At 41.5% G+C, this 27329-nt stretch overlaps 1 protein-coding gene across 2 annotated transcripts in view; it reads right to left on the reverse strand.

Moving 5' to 3' along the window:
* Positions 1–1675: 1675 nt before the first annotated feature.
* CPAMD8 (C3 and PZP like alpha-2-macroglobulin domain containing 8) overlaps positions 1676–27329 on the reverse strand; it is a 500517-nt gene continuing 474863 nt past the window's right edge. Inside the window, exons 37-43 of one of the 2 annotated variants that reach the window (XM_077253153.1) lie at positions 17405–17479; positions 17155–17260; positions 16112–16222; positions 9562–9774; positions 9327–9398; positions 4604–4772; positions 1676–4385 (exon numbers count right to left, since the gene is read on the reverse strand). In XM_077253153.1, the coding sequence (XP_077109268.1) occupies position 4385; positions 4604–4772; positions 9327–9398; positions 9562–9774; positions 16112–16222; positions 17155–17260; positions 17405–17479 (747 nt within the window). In that variant the 3' untranslated portion in view covers positions 1676–4384. Of the gene's footprint in view, positions 4386–4603; positions 4776–9326; positions 9399–9561; positions 9775–16111; positions 16223–17154; positions 17261–17404; positions 17480–27329 lie in introns of both variants that reach the window. The other variant, XM_077253145.1, reaches the window with a different exon arrangement.

Genomic DNA, 27329 nt, shown 5'->3' on the forward strand with positions numbered 1-27329 from the left:
ATGTAAGCATGAAGGTGCCGAGTAACGCTGCACTTATCAAATACAAAATAAAATCCATTTAATACACAGATCTACCATGAACAAACAGTACAAGCTTATACACGTCAGTCAGCAGCACGTTCACTAACACTCTGCATCAGACCCGCTACTTACAGGTCACTTAGTAACACTAAAAATTGCTGCTGGACACTAGCAAATGGTTAGAATATATGTTCAGTGTATACTTAAAAATAAAAGAGTATCCAAAGGTTAATGCCTTTTTCTTGCCTAGTCCCTAAAACATCTTCAAAGTCTTAAACAAATACACCCACTTTGGCAAGAATGATAAAAACTGTTTTTAACATTTAATTTATATACATGTATTAAGTAAGACAGTAAAATTATATATAATTTAACATACTATTTTATACATTAAGTTATCTGTTGGAAGTAGGGTGGCATATTAAATTTAGCAGTCATTCATGAAACTAAGCGTCTCCCACCACTTGCCTAGACTGGCATTACATCTTCAAGGAATAAATTCCCAAGACTGTATTTAAGGCCTAGTTCACACTCGCACATGGTTTTGTGTTATAACAGAATCAGAACCTATTTCTGGATTAAATTACAATTGGCCTTGGCAAGTTCTAAGGCGGCATTTGTTGTTTTGTAGGTAGAAATTTAGTGCACTTATACAGCACTTATCTTTTTGTCGCTTCTGCCAGGATTGCTAACTAGCACTCCGACTGGTAGTGTGAATAGACTTATGTAAGTTAACCTGGCCTTTGTAGGTGAGGGACAGTGTATAAAGACATTAGCGGAAACAAAACACATCAGACATGTGATACCAATGACAATTGGTTAATTGTACCAAAACAAGTTACTAGAAATAACCCCAAATAAACATTCCTATTATATTCTTTTACATGAATCATTATTGTTTTCAGCGGCTGTGTATTACCTAAAAATGGCCAAGCATGGTTTGTGGTACAAGACAGCACCGTCTACCACTTGCATCCTTAAAGGCTGGCTGGACCCGTGAATGCGGATTATTTCTTTAGTGTTACAATGCATCAAAAGCAGAAAAATGAACCTTTGTAAATAGTCTTAAATAGCAATAGTTCTACCATTCGAGTTCTGATCTAGCAATGATGTATTCACTAGTGATAAGCGACCGTGTTCGGATAAGGTGTTATCCAAAATGACTGTGTGCTAACTAAGTGTCTTCGGCGTGCTCCAATAATATGTTCGAGTCCCCGCGGCTGCATGTCTCCTATCGGTTAGACAGCTGCAACACATGCAGGGATTGCCTAACAAACTGTCTAACAGCCACGAGACATGCAGCCACGGGGACTCAAACATATTATTGGAGCACGCTGAAGATACTCGGTTAGCACCCAAACATACTCTAAGAACACCTTATCTGAGCACGTTTGCTCATCACTAGTATTCACCCTTTCATCTGAACCCTGCAGTGCTTATTGCTAATCTGCTGATGTAGGAGAGGGGACATATTGTATGTAGCCACAGAGACACATTGATTTGCATGTCTCCAGTATACACAAAATGGCAGGATATTTGTGATTATTTGCAACCAAATGTGTATATAGAAAGAAAGTTCTGTAAAATAGCTCACCACACCGTCCGTCAATGAGAGCTGTGACTAAGGACAGAGTCCAAGAAGGGTTAGCATGTGTTTGTTGTGATCTTTAACGGTGCAAGAAGAAAAATAAAGAATGGAGTGATTTTCATAGCAGAAAGAGAGAGATGGCACTTTTATCATTTTGTATTTACAGCAGAAAGAATAACCAATAGCATCTATGTGCATCTGCGCCACAGTATTAATTGTTAGACATGGAATGTATATTAAAAATGTACAGTGCTATAAAAAGTGTTCACACTCTTTGGCCTTTTTCTTGTAATAAGTAAAAATATTCTGTAATATTACTGAATCTCAATGGATCTAATTAGACTATATTGATGCCAATAAACAAACAGACTTTAGATTGATGACATTTTATAACAATGCATCCAGGTTCCCTGCGATGAAAGGCTTGTGAAGAGAGACCGTATAGTACAGGTAGTAACAGAAAGAAATCTTGACGTCAAAGCTGCTGAAGAGAGGAACTGTAACCTGGAAAAGGTTTAGAATTTTTAATAAGATAACTCCGAAAATTAAGCCCAAACTACAGGAAACGAAAACTTGTGGCGGAAAATAAAACACAGACCTCTCATGGAGCCTGCATTAAAGACTGAAGCATAGTCATGGCAATGACCAGTAGAGATCTGTTTTTATCTTACATAAACAGACTTTAGTTGGCCAACATCAAAAATATCTGATTAAATGGGTTTATAAAAAAGGGACTACATGAAAAGTGCCATCTCCAGAACTATAAAATGCGGATAAGTATAAACACAGCGCACTTTTAAGAATGCCGCCATTCAACTTTTATTTCCTAATTCTAGGCAATTTCTTTAAATTACTTAGCGCTATTACACAATACAAGATGATAACGGGGTGGCGATAGATTTTATAGGAACTGTGTCTTATTTCATTATAATGTTGGTTCTGGAGAAGAAGTAACCTTTTCCATTTTTAGTCAAATAAGAGAATAACTAGATGATGTAGGAAAATGTTAACACATAAAATCTATTGTATCCCTAAATGCTCGTAGGCCTGGCTAACCCCATTGTTTTGTAAAGCAGTTTTACTATTATTTTTTTATCTAAACCTGGGAATAGATCCATAAAACAAGACACACAGAAGGCTTCCTCCATCCAATTCTTCTCTATCTTGTGGCTAACATTACACATAAAAATGCAAAGCACAAACTGCCTGACAGGCCAGGAATCGTGATGTTATAGATCTGTGACAGATTCATATAATCCATTGGTGGTTTTCATGTACATAAAAAAAAAAAGATGTTAAACTAACATACAAAAGCAACCAAGACTGCGACAAGAAGAAAACACAGGTTTGCTTAAAGACAGGATTAGAAGTGTCTTGTCTCAGCGAGTGACTTAATTTGCTCTTGCAGTTCATGCCAACAGTTCTCCCGATGAAGCTCTGATGTGTTTGCTGGAACACGTTACAACTTAAACAGGAAGCTCAGAAAGCTATATTATTTGAAGGGAACATATGATGACATTAGTGGAGTCAGCAGAGGTCTGCTTTTACCTTGCTTAAGTGGCAAGAGGAGGTTTCTTCATTGTTGGTGGGGGAGAATTTCAGGCCACCTCACCTTCAAAATGTTCTACATTTGTTAAATCTCAATTATCGGGAAACTTTACACTTTAAGGTCACGTTCACTTGTTCAGTATTTGGTCAGTATTTTACCTCAAGTGTTAGGGTACTGTCTCACAGTGGCACTTTTGTTGCTACGACGGTACGATCCGTGACGTTCCAGCGATATCCATACAATATCGCTGTGTCTGACACGCAGCAGCGATCAGGGACCCTGCTGAGAATCGTACGTCATAGCAGATCGTTTGGAACTTTCTTTCGTCGCTGGATCTCCCGCTGTCATCGTTGGATCGGTGTGTGTGACACCGATCCAACGATGCGTTCGCTTGTAACCAGGGTAAACATCGGGTTACTAAGCGCAGGGCCGCGCTTAGTAACCCGATGTTTACCCTGGTTACCATCGTAAAAGTAAAAAAAACAAACCGTACATACTCACATTCCGGTGTCCGTCAGGGTCCCTCGCAGTCTGCTTCCCGCTCTGACTGACTGCCGGCCGGAAAGTAAGCAGAGCACAGTGGTGACGTCACCGCTGTGATCTGCTTTCACTTTACGGCGGCACTCAGTCAGGGCGGGAAGCAGACGGCAACGGACACCGGAATGTGAGTATGTACTGTTTTTTTTTTTTACTTTTACGATGGTAACCAGGGTAAACATCGGGTTACTAAGCGCGGCCCTGCGCTTAGTAACCCGATGTTTACCCTGGTTACCCGGGGCCTTCGGCATCGTTGGTCGCTGGAGAGCTGTCTGTGTGACAGCTCCCCAGCGACCACACAACGACTTTCCAACGATCACGGCCAGGTCGTATCGCTGGTCGTGATCGTTGGAAAGTTGCAGAGTGTGACAGTACCCTAAGTGTAAGCCAAAACCAGGAATGGAACAATCAGAGGAAAAGTGTAGTAGAAACACATCACCACTTCTGCATTTATTACCCACTCCTGGCTTTGGCTTACACATACTGAGGTAAAATACTGACCAAATACTGAACGTGTGAACGTGGCCTAAAAGAAACAGATGGAAAATAAGAAGTAAACTAAGCTGGTTAAGCGAAAAAGATATAGAATACCAAACAAGTTTTAAAACCAGCTGGAAACTCCTGATACCACAAATTTTACAAAAGGACGCAGTCCTCCATCAGTCAAGATTCTCTTCAGAACTTCAGTTTCTAAATAAAAAATAAAAAAAGTTGACATGAAAACTAAGCATGTTGTAGAAAACTAAGTTGCACAATGTCTTAGATATTCCTAAAAAAGAATATGCAGCTTGATGTACCGTAAGTGTACTACAGAAGATTCCATGGAAATATATTGCTTATATAAGAAGACTATTACTAGGTTTGAAGGTGTAGAGTAGTTGACTGGATTATTATGGACCTGCCATTACCATTCTGTTATCGATGATGTATCCACTCTGCCTGTGTCCTCGGCCAAGTCAGAAGCTGTTGTGAGCTCCACGGCAAAGTCCATGCCATCTTCACTGTCAACGGCATATGGATCTGTATCATACTCATATGAATAATAGGAGTCTTCTGGCTCGTGAATAGGCATTTCTTCTTCTATGTGAATAAAATGTATAGTTAGGCATCTGATTATTGCTATTTAGTCCGCTTTCTAGTTCTTAGAATCCAGATAAATAGTTATGTTTCAGAATTGAAATTAGGTACCGTTCACATTGCATCTAAGATGTGCCTTTTATATATGCTATGTGTACTGTATGTTAAATTGCTAAATTAATTTTTACTAGAAGCGCAGATTTCCATATCAAGCCAAAGCTGTCATAAGAGTGTCCTTGTGGCATGTTTGGTTGTAGTCAATATCGGACATACTGTATGGGAATACTGTTGACAGTATGAGACATTAATAATAATTCAACACTGCATTCATAGGTGTGATGGTTGTTGCTGGAAGCAGCCCTTACACTTTATCTGAGCTCCTATAATGCAGTGCTGAGTCCCTATCAGAATATTGTACACTACATGGTGTACACAGTAGCAAATACAGCAGGGCAGGCCCAAATACAAATATAAAACATAACCTTTAATGATATCCTATAAAAGGCTAATAGCCACAATACATAAATTGACAACTTAACAATACCTATAAAGTGCAAGTGCTCCAAACCAACTGTGCTCAAGAAGATAAAAGACTGGTATTATCTCACCCAAGTAGACCTTCCTTTATGCCAGTTTTGTAGATGTTCCTACAAAATATAGGGGGGAGCATTCATTGTTTTACAACTCCTTGTCGCGCCCCTGCATTGCTGCCGCAATAACAAGGACAATACCCTAGTGTTAGGGGAGGCTACATGTCCCTAGGGGTAACTTATTGACAGGTTAACACTAGGGTACTGCCCTTGTTAGGGCGGCAGCAATGCAGGGACATGACAAGGAGTTGTAAATTGATGAATACTCCCCCCTATATTTCTTTATCTATTACCCTTTGTCTATTTTTAAGTGAAAAAGATTGTCTATTTCCATGTGAAGGAACATCTAAAAAACTGGCATAAAGGAAGGTCTACTTGGGTGAGATCATACACGTCTTTTATCTTGAGCACAGTTGGTTTGGAGCACTTGCAATTTATAAGTACTGTTAAGTTGTCTATTTATGCATTGTGGCTACTAGCCTTTTATAGGATGTTATTAAAGGTTATGTTTTATTTATATATATATATATATATATATATATATATATATATATATATACACAGTGGGGCAAAAAAGTATTTAGTCAGTCAGCAATAGTGCAAGTTCCACCACTTAAAAAGATGAGCGGTGTCTGTAATTTACATCATAGGTAGACCTCAACTATGGGAGACAAACTGAGACAAAAAAATCCAGAAAATCACATTGTCTGTTTTTTTATCATTTTATTTGCATATTATGGTGGAAAATAAGTATTTGGTCAGAAACAAACAATTTCTGGCTCTCACAGACCTGTAACTTCTTCTTTAAGAGTCTCCTCTTTCCTCCACTCATTACCTGTAGTAATGGCACCTGTTTAAACTTGTTATCAGTATAAAAAGACACCTGTGCACACCCTCAAACAGTCTGACTCCAAACTCCACTATGGTGAAGACCAAAGAGCTGTCAAAGGACACCAGAAACAAAATTGTAGCCCTGCACCAGGCTGGGAAGACTGAATCTGCAATAGCCAACCAGCTTGGAGTGAAGAAATCAACAGTGGGAGCAATAATTAGAAAATGGAAGACATTCAAGACCACTGATAATCTCCCTCGATCTGGGGCTCTATGCAAAATCCCACCCCGTGGGGTCAGAATGATCACAAGAACGGTGAGCAAAAATCCCAGAACCACGCGGGGGGACCTAGTGAATGAACTGCAGAGAGCTGGGACCAATGTAACAAGGCCTACCATAAGTAACACACTACGCCACCATGGACTCAGATCCTGCAGTGCCAGACGTGTCCCACTGCTTAAGCCAGTACATGTCCGGGCCCGTCTGAAGTTTGCTAGAGAGCATTTGGATGATCCAGAGGAGTTTTGGGAGAATGTCCTATGGTCTGATGAAACCAAACTGGAACTGTTTGGTAGAAACACAACTTGTCGTGTTTGGAGGAAAAAGAATACTGAGTTGCATCCATCAAACACCATACCTACTGTAAAGCATGGTGGTGGAAACATCATGCTTTGGGGCTGTTTCTCTGCAAAGGGGCCAGGACGACTGATCCGGGTACATGAAAGAATGAATGGGGCCATGTATCGTGAGATTTTGAGTGCAAACCTCCTTCCATCAGCAAGGGCATTGAAGATGAAACGTGGCTGGGTCTTTCAACATGACAATGATCCAAAGCACACCGCCAGGGCAACGAAGGAGTGGCTTCATAAGAAGCATTTCAAGGTCCTGGAGTGGCCTAGCCAGTCTCCAGATCTCAACCCTATAGAAAACCTTTGGAGGGAGTTGAAAGTCCGTTTTGCCAAGCGAAAAGCCAAAAACATCACTGCTCTAGAGGAGATCTGCATGGAGGAATGGGCCAACATACCAACAACAGTGTGTGGCAACCTTGTGAAGACTGACAGAAAACGTTTGACCTCTGTCATTGCCAACAAAGGATATATTACAAAGTATTGAGATGAAATTTTGTTTCTGACCAAATACTTATTTTCCACCATAATATGCAAATAAAATGATAAAAAAACAGACAATGTGATTTTCTGGATTTTTTTTTCTCAGTTTGTCTCCCATAGTTGAGGTCTACCTATGATGTAAATTACAGACGCCTCTCATCTTTTTAAGTGGTGGAACTTGCACTATTGCTGACTGACTAAATACTTTTTTGCCCCACTGTATATATATATATATATATATATGCTTACCCTGCTGTATTTGCTTGTCTATTCCTTGGGAAGGTACTGAGGGTCAGAGTACCTTCTGACATACAGGTTGCTGTGTAATAATGGTGTACACACTACAAACCCTTTAACTGTTGAGTTTAAAATGTAGATTGTAAATCCGTACAAAATCAGTAAAGGTACCGTCACACTCAGCAACTTTGCAAAGAGAACGACAACAATCCTTGACGTTGCAGCGTCCTGGATAGCGATCTCGTTGTGTTTGACACGCAGCAGCGATCTGGATCCCGCTGTGCCATCGCTGGTCGGAGCTAGAAGTCCAGAACTTTATTTCGTCGTCAGGTCGGCGTGTATCGTCATATTTGACATCAAAAGCAAAGACGCCAGCAACGAGCATAGGGGGCGTCGCAGCGTCTCCTTCTAGCCAGTCGGTACACTCCGGCTGTTTGACATGGAGCTAACAACCAGCGAGAACGAGAAGTGAGTCGCCGTTACGTCACTGGATCGCTCCTGCATCGTTCTGCAGTTGCTGTGTTTGACGTCTCTACAGCGACCTAAACAGTGATGCTCCAGCGATCTAGTTTAGGTCGGCTCGTTGTCTATATCGCCGCAGCGTCGCTGAGTGTGACGGTACCTTAATGCAATTTATTTACAATGTCCCATTTTAAAGGGATGTCCACTTTTATTGTCTAATGATAATAGGTTTGTCACCCCAGTGGTCACCTGTTATCTGTCACGGCACCCTCTATTAACTCAGGATACAAGGTATTAGGAAGCTAAACAAGGTTTTCTAAACTACGCAACCCTTTTAAAATCTGCAAACAAATATTGTTATGATGTTTATATGGGCCAAATACACTTACAGTTCATTTTGAGCAACAAAACACTTTATGTTAAGTAGTGATTATGCTGATATGGCTGAAATCACATTACTGGTGTGGGTGTAAGCAAGACAAGTGATACCTGCAAATAGTTCATGCTGGAGGTAGAGGGAAGTCTTTCACTGTATACTCAAGTCAAGACTCTATCTCCACCCTATCACTAATGGACAATCAAAAAAACAGAATTGTCAATGTAGTGGTAGCTCCTTATAAAAGTGTTACATAAGCTCCACCAGCTCCAGGTCACAGGTGCATCATGTCCACAACTGCTCCAAACCCTACAGGTGTGCTCCAGCTCAATTCCTAGTCTGTGCTTCTTTCCCTAAACACCCTGCACCGTGGTCTGGGGATGAGATTGATTAAAAAATCTGGTTGGAGATATAAATTAATTTAGAGGGTCTGATTTGGCAGAGAATGGGAGTATCTTCTTTAATAGTCTGAATTTAGGGGTCTGCATTCAGGGACTGATCTGAATTAATTTTAGGGGACTGGTCTAGGGGCTGAATATAATTAGGGTTCTAATGAATGAATATACAAATAATGACCAATCCAGCTAATTTTACCATGCTATGTTTTGCTACATTTCCTTGTCTCTATATCTCAATCCTGGGTCTGGTGGACTCATCGAGCTCAGGGCAGTTACTAGGTTTAATTTACAGGGTGTATTGGGTAAATAAAGAGGAACACACTGAATGTTCCAATTCCACCTGAATTTTCGTCCCCCTTTGATTTGCCTTGTCAGAGCAATATTTTCCCTCCTGACAATTTGTACCTGATGCGCAGAAGACATTGGATGATATGATTGTATTCTGGTTTATTGCATATTTGTATGGTTTCATTAAAGTACAGAGACATTTTTTATTTTTTTTAACAAGGTTTGCTCTTCAGTGATGCACTGTGACTTTCACTATTAGTACCTGCTTTTTCTCGAGATGGCTCCTTTTCTGGCAATGGGACAGTGTACACTTCCTCTTCTGATGTATTTTCATCTGTTGTAAACAATATAGAATACAGAGTTCATTCTAAAATCTGACAGAAATTGCAAATCAAAGAAATACACAAAAAAGTGACTGCATCAGAAAAAAACAAGCACATAGTATACATAGGCATGTGGCAGATTTGCAGATGAAATACATTTCGCTCTAGTCTTACCTGGGATGCAATGTGACACGGGCCCACTCTCTATCCTGGTGTTATTCCTGCATGCAGTAACTTCCATCTGACACTGGTTCTGATAGAGGACACCATCAGATCCACACACTGGGTCACCATCATATCCACAGTCTCGGTAGCACATGCAACGCTCAAAATGTTCCTCTTCGGGGCACGGATATCCGCTAGTACATGGACCAGTGGGAGTGAAACCTGTAATGATAATCATAGTCTGCTCACTGTTGATATAGAAAAGATATATCTTTTGGTACCGTGTTAGCCAGTAGATAGAAAAATATTTAGAATTGAGAGTCCTCAGTTGTTGATACCTTTTAATGGCTAACTGAAAAGATGGTAACAAACTGCAAGCTTTCGAGAATACTCAGGTCCCTTCATCAGGCAACTCTGCTGTCACTTGCAGCACAATACCCTATGTAAACTATTTAGAACATGGGGGCTTTCCCAAGACAGTAACATACAGTAGATAGTTTACCGATCAATGCGGGTAAGACCCCTGGAACCTCCAGAGCCCCATCTGAATGGAGATGGTTGAGCTTGTGCACCTCTGAACCATTCATTGTCTATAGGCTGCTGTTAATAACCAAGTGCTGTGCAATCTGCAGCAGTCCCGTAGACATACCTCCCAACTGTGAAAGTTAGCAAAGAGGAAGACATAAGGTGGGCTCTGCCATGTTTCTTTTTCTAACTTTGCCCAGTCTTTTTTTGTGCCCACACAGAAATACCGCTCCTAGTGCAGACAATTAGTGTTTTTCACACAGGACGGTACCCATTTCATGATCCCAAAAAGTGCCCCTCACACACAGTATGAGGCCCCACATCCCCTCCGCACATTAGAATGCATCCACACAAACACCAGAAAACCATAGACCTCTAAAAATTAACTTTTATCAGAAATAATTAAGAAAGGGAAATCAAACAATTTTTGTAGTTGTCATAGAAAGATGCACAAAATTGAAAATAAATAAAAAAAGGGGAAGTATAATAAATAGGGATGATCTCTCCCTAGATTCACCCTTCCTACCAGTGGAGGTTGGCACCCTAGTTTGTTGACGTAATGGCGCCCCCGCTCAATGTCGGTAGCCCTGAAAGCCCTAGTGCACCCTAAAAATCTTACACACTAAATTATACACAGAAAAAAACACACACATACAAAAATATTGGACAGTGATACCCAATCGAAAGTTATCTTGTAGTAGATTTCAGGAGAGATACTGCAAAAAATTGCCGTCGCATAAGTACCCTGTTTAGATATTAGGGCCAAAATCTGTGGTCACATTAGTGATCATTTTGGGTTACAATTCAGATAATAATATACTCATATCAATATCCCTATTGCACAATGCCCATAGAGTGCCTTGCGAAAGTATTCGGCTCCCTGGAACTTTTCAACCTTTTCCCACATATCATGCTTCAAACACAAAGATACTAAATGTAAATTTTTGGTGAAGGATCAACAACAAGTGGAACACAATTGTGAAGTTGAACAAAATTTATTGGTTATTTTAAATTTTTGTAGAAATTCAAAAACTGAAAAGTGGGCAGTGCAATTTTATTCGGCACCTTTACTTTCAGTGCAGCAAACTCACTCCAGACGTTCATTGTGGATCTCTGAATGATCCAATGTTATCCTAAATGCCTAATGATGATAAATATAATCCACCTGTGTGTAATCAAGTCTCCGTATAAATGCACCTGCTCTGTGATAGTCTCAGGGTTCTGTTTGAAGCACAGAGAGCATCATGAAGACCAAGGAGCACAACAGGCAGGTCCGTGATACTGTTGTGGAGAAGTTTAAAGCCGGATTTGCATACAAAATGATTTTCAAAACTTTAAACATCCCAAGGAGCACTGTGCAAGCGATCATATTGAAATGGAAGGAATATCATCCAACGGCAAATCTTCAAAAACCTGGCCGTCCCTCTAAACTTTCATCTCAAACAAGAAGAAGACTGATCAGAGATGCAGCCAAGAGGCCCATGATCACTCTGGATGAAGTGCAGAGATCTACAGCTCAGGTGGGACAGTCTGTCCATAGGACAACAATCAGTTGTAGCAAATCTGGCCTTTATGGAAGAGTGGCAAGAAGTAAGCCATTTCTCAAAGATATCCATAAAAAGTGTTGTTTAAAGTTTGCAACAAACCACCTGGGAGACACACCAAACATGTGAAATAAGGTGCTCTGGTCATATGAAACCAAAATCGAACTTTTTGGCAACAATGCAAAACGATATGTTTCGTGTAAAGGCAACACAGCTCATCACCCTGAACACACCATCCCCACTGTCAAACATGGTGGTGGCAGCATCATGGTTTGGGCCTGTTTTTCTTCAGCAGGGACAGGGAAGATGGTTAAAATTGATGGGAAGATGGATGGAGCCAAATACCGGACCATTCTTGAAGAAAACCTGTTGGAGTCTACAAAAAACATGAGACTGGGACGGAGATTTGTCTTCCAACAAGACAATGATCTCAAACATAAAACAAAATCTACAATGGAGTGGTTTACAAATAAACGTATCCAGGTGTTAGAATGACCAAGTCAAAGTCCAGACCTCAATCCAATCGAGAATCTGTGGAAAGAGCTGAAAACTGCTGTTCACAAATGATCTCCATCAAACCTCACTGAGCACGAGGTGTTTGCCAAGGAAGAATGAGCAAGAATTTCAGTCTCTCAATGAACAAAACTGATAGAGGACATACTCCAAGCGACTTGCAGCTGTAATCGCAGCAAAAGGTAGCGAACAAAGTGTTTCAGTTTTTGAATTTCCCCCAAAATTTTAAATAACCAATAAATTTCGTTCAACTTCACCATTGTGTTCCACTTGTTGTTGATTCTTCACCAAAAATTTACATTTGGTATCTTTATGCTTGAAGCATGATATGTGGGGAAAGGTTGAAAAGTTCCAGGGAGCCAAATACTTTCGCAAGGCACTGTAAGGTTTATATAATCCTGTGACCTGCACATCCATAGTCTAGTGACATATACACCAATAGTAGATGCATGACCAAAAAATAACAAATGTAGGAATCGATATCTCTGTTGCACAATGCGCAGAAAGTTCATGCAATCTTATGCCATATACATAAAAAGGAAAAACATGACCAAAAATGACAAGCAACAAGGTACTCTCAAACTGAACATAGTTCAATAATCCCACATTTCTCTCCTGATTAGACAGACCAGCACATCAATCGGTATACAGTCAAATAATTTCAAAAAAAGTTTTCACATAGTTGTGGTACTCATCAGCCATTGCTATGCTACCTCTATTGCCCAACGCGTTTCCCCCTTAAATATAAGGGTTCATCATGGGATCTAGGGTTGTGGGCTTTAATGTCTCCTCTGGCCGTGGTCAGTGCTGTATGCGCTGTGTGACCACAATAAAATAAAACTGCTTTACCCCCATTTCATGGTCCACAGCTGGGTCTCCACTGGAGACTGAACCCAGGGAGGGTGAGATTTATTTAAAAAAAAAAGAAAAAGAAAACTGTGCCTGGGAACAGGGGTTTTCTGAAACTGGAAAATCCTTAAATCTTACTAGCTTAACTCACTATCTAGGCACAAAGCCCCTTTAAGTGTAATATATGGCTTATTAAGAAAAACACATCCGAGGGGGCGTGGTTTGCCAGGGGAAGGAGCTGACGTCTTCCACAGGAGCTCCTGCTAATTCCCCTAAAAAAGCTTTAAAAAGCGTACAAAAAAGTGGATTTTTGGTCTCCTGGAGCATTTATAACATGCCAGGAGCCAATCAAGCTAAGATGGGACCAGACCACACTAAAAAAGACCCGGTTTGGAGCCAGAGAGGGGCTAAGAGGAACGGAGGCCTAACAAACTATGGAAGGACTCAGACCAAGCCTGCAGCTAAATTGCCCGACCCTCCCCGCGCCCAGCACAAGCCAAGGCTGCATGGATCACTGCCGTACAAGAAGTCACAGACCGGCGGATCAATCACCCCTGCTGCAGCCCCAGAACAGCACCACAATGCTAAAGACAGAGGCCGATATGAAGCGGCGACCCAGCACATCGGGAGCGGACCGGGAAGTGTCATGGCACTCGCGCCGTCGCAGCTGAGGTACGACGCTCCAGTTTATGTGCCGAGGCTGCAGTGGTCAGTGCTCCAGTGCTGCGCGTTAGGGGGTTTCCAGGGTCCCAGGCGCCGGTTACTTGCACCATGGGTAAGGTACTTTGCACCTGATATGCACTACAATTGTTTTTGTTTCCTTCCCGTGTGGATGACACGTTTATATGGAAACTAGTACTACTCTTTGATGTATGGTGGTTCATATTATATGTTAATGTAAGCCAGTCATATATGGGCGCACACCATACTATTGTGTGCTAGTATTGGTGCTTTTTCATTAATACCATGGTGACATCATGATTATACAGCTTTGTGCCTGGAATTAGGATGTTTTTCACTAGGGTCTCCTTGCTTCTTTTGTATTAATTACTAAATTATGGTTTTTAACATTTTTTGTAATAAAATATATTGATATTATAACAATTTTGTATGGAACTCCAATTATAAAGAGACGCAGCCAATTGCAGATATAGGGCCTCCTGCTGAGCCCTACGAAAAGCCTCAAACCCGCTTTAAAACAGGGGATGACGTCACCTTTACCCCTCCTGATAATTCCCACTGCCCTTACGAGTTTAACCTCGATGACATCCTAAAATCTTTATCAGACTCAAACAAGAAGGAGAAGGAATCTGCCAGTGAATGGTCTGGGAATTTTATTCGGGATCTTAAAAGGGGGTTGGCCCCTATTATGGAAGATGGAGATGCCATGAAGGACCATTCAGAGCTAGTGATTTCATACCAGGTCTCACACCCTGATCTTGACGTCCTTTCTGACTCTGGGGGGGAGATGGGGAGTGTCTACTTGGAGGACTTCTCAGATGTGACAGAGTCCTCTTCTTTTGAGGGGAGTGAGTTTTCATACGGGGGAGAGTCAGAGGAATCTAATTCTACGGAGTCTGAGATACACCCCCATAACCTACTCATAATGGACAACATCCCCGCTTCAAAAAATTCTCCATCTGTCGGATTTATGATTAAAATATGTAAGGCCTTTCTATCATCAGCGAACATCTCAGAAGGAGGTTTTAGCACTGATTATAATTCGACATTTGACCTCGAAACAACGGCCTCTGAGGCATTTATCAAAAAGTTATTAACGGATACTCTGTTAGCCATTGTAAAAACCCCTAAACCCACCCCTACTAAGGCCCATGATTTTTCAAAAACAACTGACAAAATAAACAATAATTTCATAACCCCACTTCCAAAAGAGGCCAATAACACGTCTTTATCCTCAGACTCCCTGAGTTAAAAAACGACTTCCTCTTATTTAGGGAAGACCTAAACAAATATGAAGATTTTAAAAGAAAAAACAACTTAAAAATCAGGGGGATTCTGGAGTCGGTTCAACCCTCCCAATTAAAAAGCTATATCTCCACTATGATAACCTGGTTAAGAGGTCATTCAGAATTCCAAGACCACCATCTCTCCCTCCAGACACTGCAAGAGACGTTATAGTATCCTTCCACCCTGGGTGGGTAAGGAACGATCTTCTAGCCCTGACAAGGAATTCAAAAACCCTCGCATCTCCATATGACAAAATAACTCTGTTCAAAGTTTTGTCTAAAGCCAAAATTCAAAAAAGGAAATTGTTCCATCGCACTACTAGAGAACTACTATGCGCAGGAATTCCCTATTATTGGTCTCAGACCTCCACCATACAAGTTAAATACGCGTCAAAGCTAACAACCATCACATCTCCGAACGAAGGAATCGTCTTTTTGAAAAAAATCGGAATACTTTCCTCATTGGCCTCTCACAACCGCTCATTTTCACTCTCAACGTATCCTACTTGACTGAAAACCTCTAGGAAAAACTCACTACGTGGACCGGGGTACTACTTAACCATATATTCCATGTGGTCTCCCATCTTGGATTACAAACAGAGCAACCAACAGATAAACCTTACTCCACTTGATAATGTTTTAAATGAACCGAACAAGTCGCCCATGTAATCTCAGGGTCACCCAGGGGTGTTCCCGGACACGACAAGCTACCATATATCATATAGTCTGCCTAAAGTCTGAGGGTCATCTGGAGATGACTCGGACACGACAGGCCTTCGTATTCTTTTATTTCTTTTTTACTAGTCACCTCATATAGCTTCAGATGTTTACTTAATCGAATCTGCACGTAGCATTAGTTATGTCAATTTCATAGCCTACTACATTACTTCATGTCAAGCAAATTTACATGCATATTCTACTATGTCATTTTATACCAAAGTATTATATGATCGCCTTTCTCCCCTATTGCTATAGGGGTTTATTTTTCCCACCTTCATATCCCTCCTTTTCCCCTCCGTCCCTTCCTTGCCTTACCCTCCCGGTTAAAAGTTAAAATCCCAATAAAGATGTTTGAAAAGAAAAACACATCCATTTCTCCCATTACTCTTCTAAGATCCACATACACAAATAAGTATCATGTCAGGGCAAGAAGCATCATACCAGTCCACTGATTTGTAGAGCTCTCCACTTCATTGCACGTGGTACCATCGCACAGCTCTCGGGACAGTGGGCTGTATTCGCTTGCATTGTAGAATCTGGTTGCTTCAAATGCTGTTGAAAAACAATGTACAACAACACATGCATATTTTATAATTTCCCAAGTGTTACTGATTAAAACAGTCAAGCTTGCAACCTTTTTAAAAAAAAAAAAAAAAAAAAATGCATTAGACTCAAAGGATAAGTTTCGATAGAGTAACAAATTACTGCTATCACATAAATCATCTCTCAATTATCTGTGACCACACATGATAGATTGTCAGCTGAATCCACTAATTATCTAATGTGTATGGAGGCCTTCAGACTTCCTCCATAAGATAATAATAGGAAGAACGGGGTACTCAAAATACTCACTGCCTCGGCAGCTCGGCGTTGTCTCCGTTCCCTGCAGGGCTTTGTGGTCCCCTGGACCTGTGCACATAGTGCAGGTCTCTCCCTGGTACTTAGGGAAATTATCCGTTTACATGGACAGACTGGCGGCACGGTAAAACTGCCAATTGGTAAACTTTTAATGATTTCCGGTTGTTTAAATACCTGTTTACACAGGCAGACCAAAGAAAACAATGCACACTGAGTGACCTATATTAGATTGTCTTGATTATACAGGATGTTGCCTACTGAGAACGATGATCTTTTATGCTGCACAAAAGGTAATTTCACTTGATGAATGGGTGTTTTGCTTGTGAATTGGGTGATCAGCAGCCTGATTACACAGCAAGATAATTGTGAAGCAAGTGTTGTTAACGATGTTCATTCACAATTGTTTTGTAACTAGATGGAGGGCGGTCTTTTTGTTTTTAGGGGGATGAGCAGTTCCCAGAGGTGCTTGGTAGTAGCCTACTCAGATTACTGTTGGCTACAATTATCTTATGTGATTATTGTCAGCATTATGTCGGCTATAAACATTTTTCCTGGCTCACACATCACATTGATTTGTGTATGGGAACAAGTACGGACAGGTAGCAAAATATAATGATGCCACTTACTTGGCTCGTAGTAATCATAGATTTTCACAGGAACTGGGGACGTTTTTCCGACAATATATTCCCTGAATGCCTGCATCTGCACACAAGTCATACATTGACTTGGTATCTGGAGGAAAAAGACATCAGATACTTAGTTGAATAATGTATTTTTTTCGTGCATGAAGTGTGGACAAACCTGCAGAAATCCTGTTTTGATGTGTTGCAGGTTATGGATGTGGGAATTTGTATCTAAAAAAGTGACTTTTCTCACCTCATCAAAATAAAACAGCACTTTTCTTCCTTCCACTTCATAGCGTTTGAGTCCTATCTGTTTATTCAAGAGCAGCTGAAATGTAAAAATAAGTGGGTAAACATTTGAAATACCACTCAATTAAGGCCAGTTTCACACTAGTTTGACTTTCTATTTGCCTGTTGCTAAAAACGGAACAGACAAATGAAATTGTTGAAAAAAATGGATGTCGAACAGCCTCAGAATGACCCTATTGATTATTATTATTTTTCCCATTTAGGCTGGTTTCACACTTGCGTTTTTGTAAGCTGCGTTTTAGCGCTAAAAAACGCCTATCCCCTATACTTAACATTAAAAACGCATGCGTTTTTTTCGCATGCATTTTGACGCGTTTTCGGCAACGCATGCGTTTTTTGACGCGTGCGTTCATTTGCAGAAATGCTACCTGTAGTATTTTCTTGCGGCGTTTTTTTGCCGCGAATAAACGCATGCGTTTTTTGCGGCAAAAAAATGCATTGCTGTCTATGTAAACGCATGCATTTTTAAGCACATGCGTTTGTTTGCGTTAAAAACGCATGCGTTTTTATAGAAAAACACAAGAAAACACAAAAAAAACAAGAAAACCCTAACCCTAACCCTACCCCTAACCTCACCCCTAACCGTTTAATGAACATTTTCTGAGTCATAGTGCCACGTATTTCAGTGCCACGTATTTAAGTGCCACGTACTATAAATACTATAACTACGTGGATATACGTGGCACTGAAATATCGTGGCATGTAAATACCTGGCACTTAAATGCGTAGCACTGTAATACGTGGCACTGAAATATCGTGGCATTTACGTGAAATACGTGGCACTTAAATACGAGGCACTTATATACATGGCACTTAAATACGTGGCACTTAAATACCTGGCACTTACATACGTGGCACTTAAATATGTGGCACTTAAATATGTGGCACTTAAATACGTGGCATTTATGTGAAATACGTGGCACTTAAATATGTGGCACTTATATACGTGGCACGTAAATACGTGGCACTTAAATACGTGGCACTTAAATACGTGGCACTTAAATACGTGGCCACTGAAATATCGTGGCACTTATATACGTATATACGTATATAAACGTATTTCAGTGCCACGTATTTCAGTGCCACGTATTTCAGGTTAGGGTTAGGGGTGGGGTTAGGGTTAGGGTTTGGATCCCTTTATCACCTTGATGGTGGGGGGTGGCTTAGGGGTAGGGTTAGGGTTAGGGGTAGGGTTAGGGGTAGGGTTTGGATCCCTTTATCACCTTGAGGGTGGGGGGTAGCTTAGGGGTAGGGTTAGGGGTAGGGTTAGGGTTTGGATCCCTTTATCACCTTGATGGTGGGGGGTGGCTTATGGTTAGGGGTAGGGTTAGGGGTAGGGTTAGGGTTTGGATCCCTTTATCACCTTGATGGTGGGGGGTGGCTTATCAGTGACCTGGTGACCAGGACATTCTAATAAAAAGCTACCCCTAACCCTAACCCTAGGGATCCTAACCCTAACCCTAGCTAATTCTATTAATAGTGTGTTTTCTAGTTGATTTTGATGTTTGGCAGCTGTCACACACTTCTCAGCATGCGTTTCAAAAACGCAAACGCAGGAAAAAACGCATGTAAACGCGGGAAAACGCCGCGTTTTGCTGCAAATTTTTTTTTTGGCGCAAAAACGCATGCGTTAAAAAACGCTGCAGATCAAAACGCAAGTGTGAAACCAGCCTATAACTGCCCCTAATGCAGATGTGTTGTTCATTCCAAGAGACCTCATAAGGCAGAAATGTAAATGCCAAATTTCCCTGCCATATCGATAATAAAATGGTATCAACATCATCCATTGATGTATCTATGATTGGGGGGCATATTCATCTCTGTGGGTTCAAGTGTTGGGATTTTCAAGCTTAGGAAACCATAGAAATGTAACATAAACTCTAATTATGGATATATCATAGTCGTCTTTGGTGTGTGATGGTTAAAGTATGCTCAGGTACATTGCAGTCATTCTTCCACTAGAAGGATCCTGTCGGAAAATATGAAATTAGCCATCCTCCTCTTACTTGTTCTGGAGGATTGGTGAGGGTGTGGGGGATAAGACCTTTATAGCATGTCATATAGAGAAACTCATTGCCAGATCCTTGGAGAGACAACATGTATTGTAGGTATGTCCACATGTCTGTGCTTATCTCCTCTGCCCTAACCGCTCATGGATCTAATTTACAAAACGTTTCTGTATTTATTCCTTTTATTTTTACAGCTTTTGGTGTATTTTTTTATTATTTCAATTTTTCTTATTTTTTAAGCACTGTACCATTTTTTTGTATATTAAATCTAAACTTTTAAGGGGAGCCTGTCACCAGGTTTTACCATTATAAACGGAATCCACCACCTTTATCTGCTCTATCTGTAGTCTATCAACGTATATCTTAGCCCTGAACTTCCCCAGCATATGTCAAAAAATAACATATGCATATATGGCATGATCAGTCCGATAGGAGTCTTGTTCTTTTCTCGGCGCCTCTTCTATTTGCAGAATCACCATACTCATGGCTTGATTGATGTGGGTGATGTGTCATGGAGGAGGCACCAAGAAAAGAAAAAAGGCGCTCACTGGACTAGACTGTGCTGTATGCCAGAAGTATAGAATGTATTTTTTGGGATATCCAGGGGGAGGTCAAGGTTTACAAACAGGTCAACAGACTGCTGTAATAGAGAAGATTTAGTTTATTGGAAAACTTAGCAACAGGTTCCTTTTAATAAGTTTTTTTTCCTGCTCTAAATGTACCCACTTCCTTGAAGAGGGAAATAACAACTATGTGTTGAATAAAAGGTTGAACTTGGTAGTTCTTATATAACCTTTACTGTTCAAATATCGACAAGAATTAGAGGACCCAAGATAAAGGGGAAGACCAGCCACTCTACGGCTTGATATTATCAAGATAATAATGGAGAAGACCCTGGTGGACCTATCTAGACTTGCACAAGATCGATCTTCTTACAGATCATTCATCCATCAAGTTGTCATGGCTCGTGATTGAGCTGAAGGCCATTAAAAAAATGAAGGCTTGCATGATGTACAAAGAAAGAAAACATTGCGACATCATTAAGCGAGGGCTACATGGTGACTTTGACCATGACAAGTTAAGTGGGCAAATATTGCCAGCAGGTATCACTGCTACGTCGCAGCCTAATACAAGTGAATGGGGTCGCATTGCAACCCCAAGGGTACTGCGTCTGCAACAGACAAGTCACAAAAAATCCACCTGAGTACAGTTGCTGTATTTGACACCTAGCAATCTTTAGCTTTGCGACCAATATCGCGGCTAAAGTAGCCTTCTATCCTCAACCTAAGAGTTAAGCACTTCATAGTGCTTGTGGGCAATTCTGACCCTCCAATCAGCATGGCGCAAGAGAAATCTGGATTCATCTGACCAGGTAATATTTTTCCACTGCTCAATGAGCCAGATTTTTGTACACTTCACTAGAGTTTTACCTTACTGTTTTCCATAAGGCGCCTTCAGACGTTAGTAGAAGTCAAAACACAAAAAGGCACAGTAAAACCAAAAAATACTCTGTTGCAGAAAATATCAGTAAACAGCAAGTGCTAGTAAAAAGATGGAAAAACAGGGTATTTGGTTAATACGTTTTTTGCAAAAAATGTATATTAAGCCACTTTACCAAATGTCAAGGTATACCCGTATTAGAGCAGTCCTAACTAATGTATGTAATCCCTATCTGATGTATTTAAAAACCTGGTCATATGTATAGTACCGGTATGAGCAGGATTTAGAAAGGAAATGTCCAATGTGGACATGCAGCATAGAACGGCTTTTATGTGCACAGCAAAGGGACAGGTGAGAACCTCCCTAGTCTTGTAGAAGCAAGAAAACAATTGATTAAAACAAACACATGAGCCGTGCACACATGGCTCATGTGTTTGTTTTAACCAAATATTTTCTTGTTAGTAGAAATCAGTCTGAAACCGGACCTAAATGTGCGGACTAACCATATCCCTCCGATCATGAGCGAGAGAGCTTCATATATTTCTATGAAGCTGTCATGCTCAGATCGGGAGACCCGTGGCCAGTCCGCGCCTTGCGGTTTGTCCTCGGACCGATTAGTATGAATGTCTGAATGCGCCTTTTAGAAAGTGATGGCATTCAAACTGGTTATCTGCTGCTATAGCTTCTCTTCCGTACTTAGGAACAATGGGCATACAGGTCCTTCTCAAAAAATTAGCATATAGTGTTAAATTTCATTATTTACCATAATGTAATGATTACAATTAAACTTTCATATATTATAGATTCATTATCCACCAACTGAAATTTGTCAGGTCTTTTATTGTTTTAATACTGATGATTTTGGCATACAACTCCTGATAACCCAAAAAACCTGTCTCAATAAATTAGCATATCAAGAAAAGGTTCTCTAAACGACCTATTACCCTAATCTTCTGAATCAACTAATTAACTCTAAACACATGCAAAAGATACCTGAGGCTTTTAAAAACTCCCTGCCTGGTTCATTACTCAAAACCCCCATCATGGGTAAGACTAGCGACCTGACAGATGTCAAGAAGGCCATCATTGACACCCTCAAGCAAGAGGGTAAGACCCAGAAAGAAATTTCTCAACAAATAGGCTGTTCCCAGAGTGCTGTATCAAGGCACCTCAATGGTAAGTCTGTTGGAAGGAAACAATGTGGCAGAAAACGCTGTACAACGAGAAGAGGTGACCGGACCCTGAGGAAGATTGCTGAGGAAGCAGTGGACTGAGTCTGGTGTGGAAACATCCAGAGCCACCGTGCACAGGCGTGTGCAGGAAATGGGCTACAGGTGCCGCATTCCCCAGGTAAAGCCACTTTTGAACCATAAACAGCGGCAGAAGCGCCTGACCTGGGCTACAGAGAAGCAGCACTGGACTGTTGCTAAGTGGTCCCAAGTACTTTTTTCTGATGAAAGCAAATTTTGCATGTCATTCGGAAATCAAGGTGCCAGAGTCTGGAGGAAGACTGGGGAGAAGGAAATGCCAAAATGCCTGAAGTCCAGTGTCAAGTACCCACAGTCAGTGATGGTGTGGGGTGCCATGTCAGCTGCTGGTGTTGGTCCACTGTGTTTCATCAAGGGCAGGGTCAATGCAGCTAGCTATCAGGAGATTTTGGAGCACTTCATGCTTCCATCGGCTGAAATGCTTTATGGAGATGAAGATTTCATTTTTCAGCACGACCTGGCACCTGCTCACAGTGCCAAAACCACTGGTAAATGGTTTACTGTCCATGGTATTACTGTGCTCAATTGGCCTGCCAACTCTCCTGACCTGAACCCCATAGAGAATCTGTGGGATATTGTGAAGAGAAAGTTGAGAGACGCAAGACCCAACACTCTGGATGAGCTTAAGGCCGCTATTGAAGCATCCTGGGCCTCCATAACATCTCAGCAGTGTCACAGGCTGATTGCCTCCATGCCACGCCGCATTGAAGCAGTCATTTCTGCCAAAGGATTCCCGACCAAGTATTGAGTGCATAACTGAACATTATTATTTGTTGGTTTTTTGGTTTGTTATTAAAAAACACTTTTATTTGATTGGACGGGTGAAATATGCTAATTTATTGAGACAGGTTTTTTGGGTTATCAGGAGTTGTATGCCAAAATCATCAGTATTAAAACAATAAAAGACCTGACAAATTTCAGTTGGTGGATAATGAATCTATAATATATGAAAGTTTAATTGTAATCATTACATTATGGTAAATAATGAAATTTAACACTATATGCTAATTTTTTGAGAAGGACCTGTAGTCATCAAACTAAATGTGCTATAATTCTTCTAGAATGATTGAAATTATTATACTATATTTAAAAAAAAAAAAAAAAAATTTATATTTTTTAAAACGTTTCTTTTTTTATATTTCTAGCTTTATTTTATGGTTCCCTTAGGGTACTTAAACCTACAATCATCTGCTTTCTTACACAATATAGCTTATAATACCACAGTATTGCAGTACATAAGACAAATGTTAGTCTCCATTCTCTGGCTAAGCTTTACAGGAGAGGTAAAATAGCAGAGACATGAGACTTATGTACCACCCCAGGTAACTGGTTGTTACAGTGATGTTGCCTTCCTTTCGAGGAGGGTGATATCATTCTTGGAGGCAAGGAGGATTCCCTTTACCAGGTAACGTACCTACATACAACACATTCTGAATCCAGGCCAGAAGGGGGAGCTCTGAACCCGGATTCAGGGGAGCTTCCCCAGCTTTAAGTATTCTGGCCTGGAGGAGGAGTTAGAACAGTCTAGAGAGACAGTGGAGGAGTGAGGACTGAGAGCAGACAGTGGGGCCGTGCAGCAGACGTGTTAGCTGCAGCTCCCGGAAAGGAAGAAACCTGAAGGGTTGCATGGTAGTGAGCATCAGAGGAAAGAAGCAACAGGAGAAGGAAAGGGGCTCAGAGGGGAACTGTGACCGGGCAGCCTCAGAGCCGAAGCGCAGAAACCAGGCACCGGGAGCACAAGGCTGTGTTGTGCTCCAGGTCACACAGCAGAACCGAAGGGCATAGGACTTTATGTTATTTGCCCGCACCCACACCTGAAGGTGCAGCAGTACACTAGGAGCCCGGGTCATGTTAGAGACCCTATAAAAAGGCTCACACTGCCCAACATACAGGTAACTGTCCCAGGACAGGAGAGAGAGGACTTTGCCAGCAAGCTACAGGCAGCAGGGACCTTGCATACGAGCGCGAGTAGGAAGGCTTATGGACCTCACCTGGAAGAGGGATCTACCTTTGTCTCCAGGCCGGCCAGATCACATCACCACCTATTCCTGGTACCCTGGACTGTGAACTGCTACCATCAGTAAACCAGGTAAAGACGTTACAACTCTGTGTCTTCCATTTATTTACCGGCATACACCATCCATGCCCAGCACACCGGGAGCCTTGGGGACCCCGCTTCACCTGTGGGAAGCGTCACCATCTTTGCTTCAGTAGCACCACCCCAGAGGACCCCTTTAATCAGCGTCAGTCCCCTCTGACCGAGAACCACAGGTGGTATCACGAACACAAACTTTAATACAAATCCCTTTAAAAGACCTTTCCCCTTTAATTGGGCTCCCAGGGGCACGGATCGGGTCGCAGACACCGTGACATCCCCTTTAAGTGCAACCGGACCAGGTACTGAGTGCCCCAGGCCCTGGCGGGTGTTCCACTTAAGCAGGCCTCTGGTTGCAATGGCAACCCATCAGCAATTTGGTGGCCAGAGGCCGATGGCAGTAGGTACCTCGTGCAAAGGTGACCGTACCATTTAAATGCCACAGTCAGAGATTGAGAGCGGCATCTACACAGTGAAAGAAACACTCTCATGAATATTTTTCTTGTGTGTGTGTATATGTGCAAGTAATGTAGTGTGAGTGTATTATTATACTCACCGACTGCTGCTCTCTCTGGGATCTAGCATTGTTCTGCTCTTCTTCTCAGTGACGTCACCTCAATTTAGACTAGCCGGCTCACTTTATGCTCTATGCATGAACTGGATGTCTCTTTTACAATGGAGGCAATGGAGTATCGTTCTGAAGCTCTATATATTTACACTGTAAAATTCACTTCTGGCTCACACAGAGACAGGGGTTGGCTGGCAAATTTTGCCCTGGGGTGCAATCACAAAGTAGCGGGCCTCAAGTTGTAGCAGCCCATCTTCAGCCTGCTTATCTCTGGGCACTACATTAAAGGTACCGTCACACTAAACGATAACGATCTGTGACGTTGCAGCGTCCTGGATAGCAATATCGTTGTGTTTGACACGCAGCAGCGATCAGGATCCTGCTGTGATATCGCTGGTCGTTGATTAAAGTTCAGAACTTTATTTGGTCGTCAGATCGCCGTGTATCGTTGTGTTTGACAGCAAAAGCAACGATACCAGCGATGTTTTACAATGGTAAAAAGGGTAAATATCGGGTTACTAAGCGCAGGGCCGCGCTTAGTAACACGATGTTTACCCTGGTTACCAGTGTAAAATGTAAAAAAACAAACAGTACATACTCACCCTCTGATGTCCGTCACATCCCTCGCCTTCCGCTTCCTGCACTGACTGAGCGCCCGCCGTAAATAAAGTGAAAGTACAGCACAGCAGTGACGTCACCGCTCTGCTGTTAGGGCCGGCACTCAGTCAGTGCAGGAAGCGGACGCCGGGGGACGCGAAGGTGAGTATGTACTGTTTGTTTTTTTACATTTTACACTGGTAACCAGAGTAAACATCGGGTTACTAAGCGCGGCCCTGCGCTTAGCAACCCGATGTTTACCCTGGTTACCCAGGGACCTCGGCATCGTTGGTCGCTGGAGAGCGGTCTGTGTGACAGCTCTCCAGCGACCAAACAGCGACGCTGCAGCGATCGGCATCGTTGTCTGTATCGCTGCAGCGTCGCTTAGTGTGACGGTACCTTAAAGCAGCAGAGATAACAGGCTTTTAACATAATGGTGGCTGGTACAAAGATATGTGAACAGAACAGACATACTGGAGCAGACAGAAACTACAGCACAGATACGGGAACAGAAACAAGCCTACTACCTAAGGTACAGAAACAGATCCAAGCTTATTGCAAAAATATGGTGCCAGATCAGAGATTACTACATAAATACAGGAACAGAAAGGAGCTTAATGCATAGATAAGGGAGGAAAACTGAGTTTACTACATAGATATGGGAACAAAAACAAGTCTATGAAACAGATACGAGAACAGAACCATGCTTAGTACATCAGTATGATAGATAAAGCAACATAACCAAGCTTGCTACATAGGTATGGAAACAGAACCAAGCTTCAGTAAGCATAAATATGGTAAAAAAAATTGAGCTTACTACATAGATAGGGTAACAACCAAGCTTACTGCACAGATACAGTAATAGAACCAAGCTTACTGCATCGATACAGTACCAGAACTGAGTTTACTGCATGGATACCGGAGCAAAACCAAGCTTACTACAGAGATATGGGAACAGAACACGATGTTAGAACAAAAAAGTCAGTGAATTGGAAATTGCATGTTATTCTCGTTGATTAATTGGGCAAAACAAACAGAAAACATTATATGTATATAGTGAGGCCCTTTTGCACACCACCTTAAAAACATTCTTTCAAAAATCTATATATATAATTGTCTAAGGGTTTTTCCGTCTGTCTGTCTGTCTGTCTGTCTGTCTTTCTGTCTGTCTGTCTGTCTTTCTGTCTGTCTGTCTGTCCTGGAAATCCCGTGTCTCTGATTGGTCGAGGCCGCCAGGCCTTGACCAATCAGCGACAGGCACAGTATCGACGTAGATGTCATAATGGTTGCCAAGGCGACGATGATGTCATAAAGGTATACTACGGGGACATGCATATTCTAGAATACCCGATGTGTTAGAATCGGGCCACAATCTAGTATATTATAATTTCGTTTTAGGCTGTTGTTAGGATTTGGCTGTTTTCACACCCTATGTGCTCATCAAATTTATGCTCCATATACAATTCGCCTACTTAAAATCACGTGCCAACCTCTTTTTCGTTCAAGGTTTCTCAATTGAAACAATGAGAGAATGAGAAGAGAAAGCAGGTGTCATGTTATTGTTTCTGGACTGGTAATGTGATGGATTCAGAGAGTGTAAAATCAGCCAAATCCTAATAGTTCATTACACAATGTTAGGAGTGAGAGTGAAATACTACAAGTGTTTTGGATACCTCTTTAAGGGTAGCTTGTGACTTTGAGAAACGCTATTTATCTGCAGATATACAGTTAATCTGCAGGTGAATACAGTTTAAAGCCTCTTTAGCCAGCTTACTGGAAAAGCGAGGGAGAAAATTAAATTTCATTCTCCCTGCTGCCTCTCGCATCCTGTCATAGTGTACCACTTTGATTGCAACATCTTTCAAGGAGCTCAACCTTAGGCTGGGCTTCAT

The sequence above is a fragment of the Ranitomeya variabilis genome, chromosome 1 (assembly GCF_051348905.1).
Source record: "Ranitomeya variabilis isolate aRanVar5 chromosome 1, aRanVar5.hap1, whole genome shotgun sequence".
Classification (NCBI taxonomy): Eukaryota; Metazoa; Chordata; class Amphibia; order Anura; family Dendrobatidae; genus Ranitomeya; species Ranitomeya variabilis.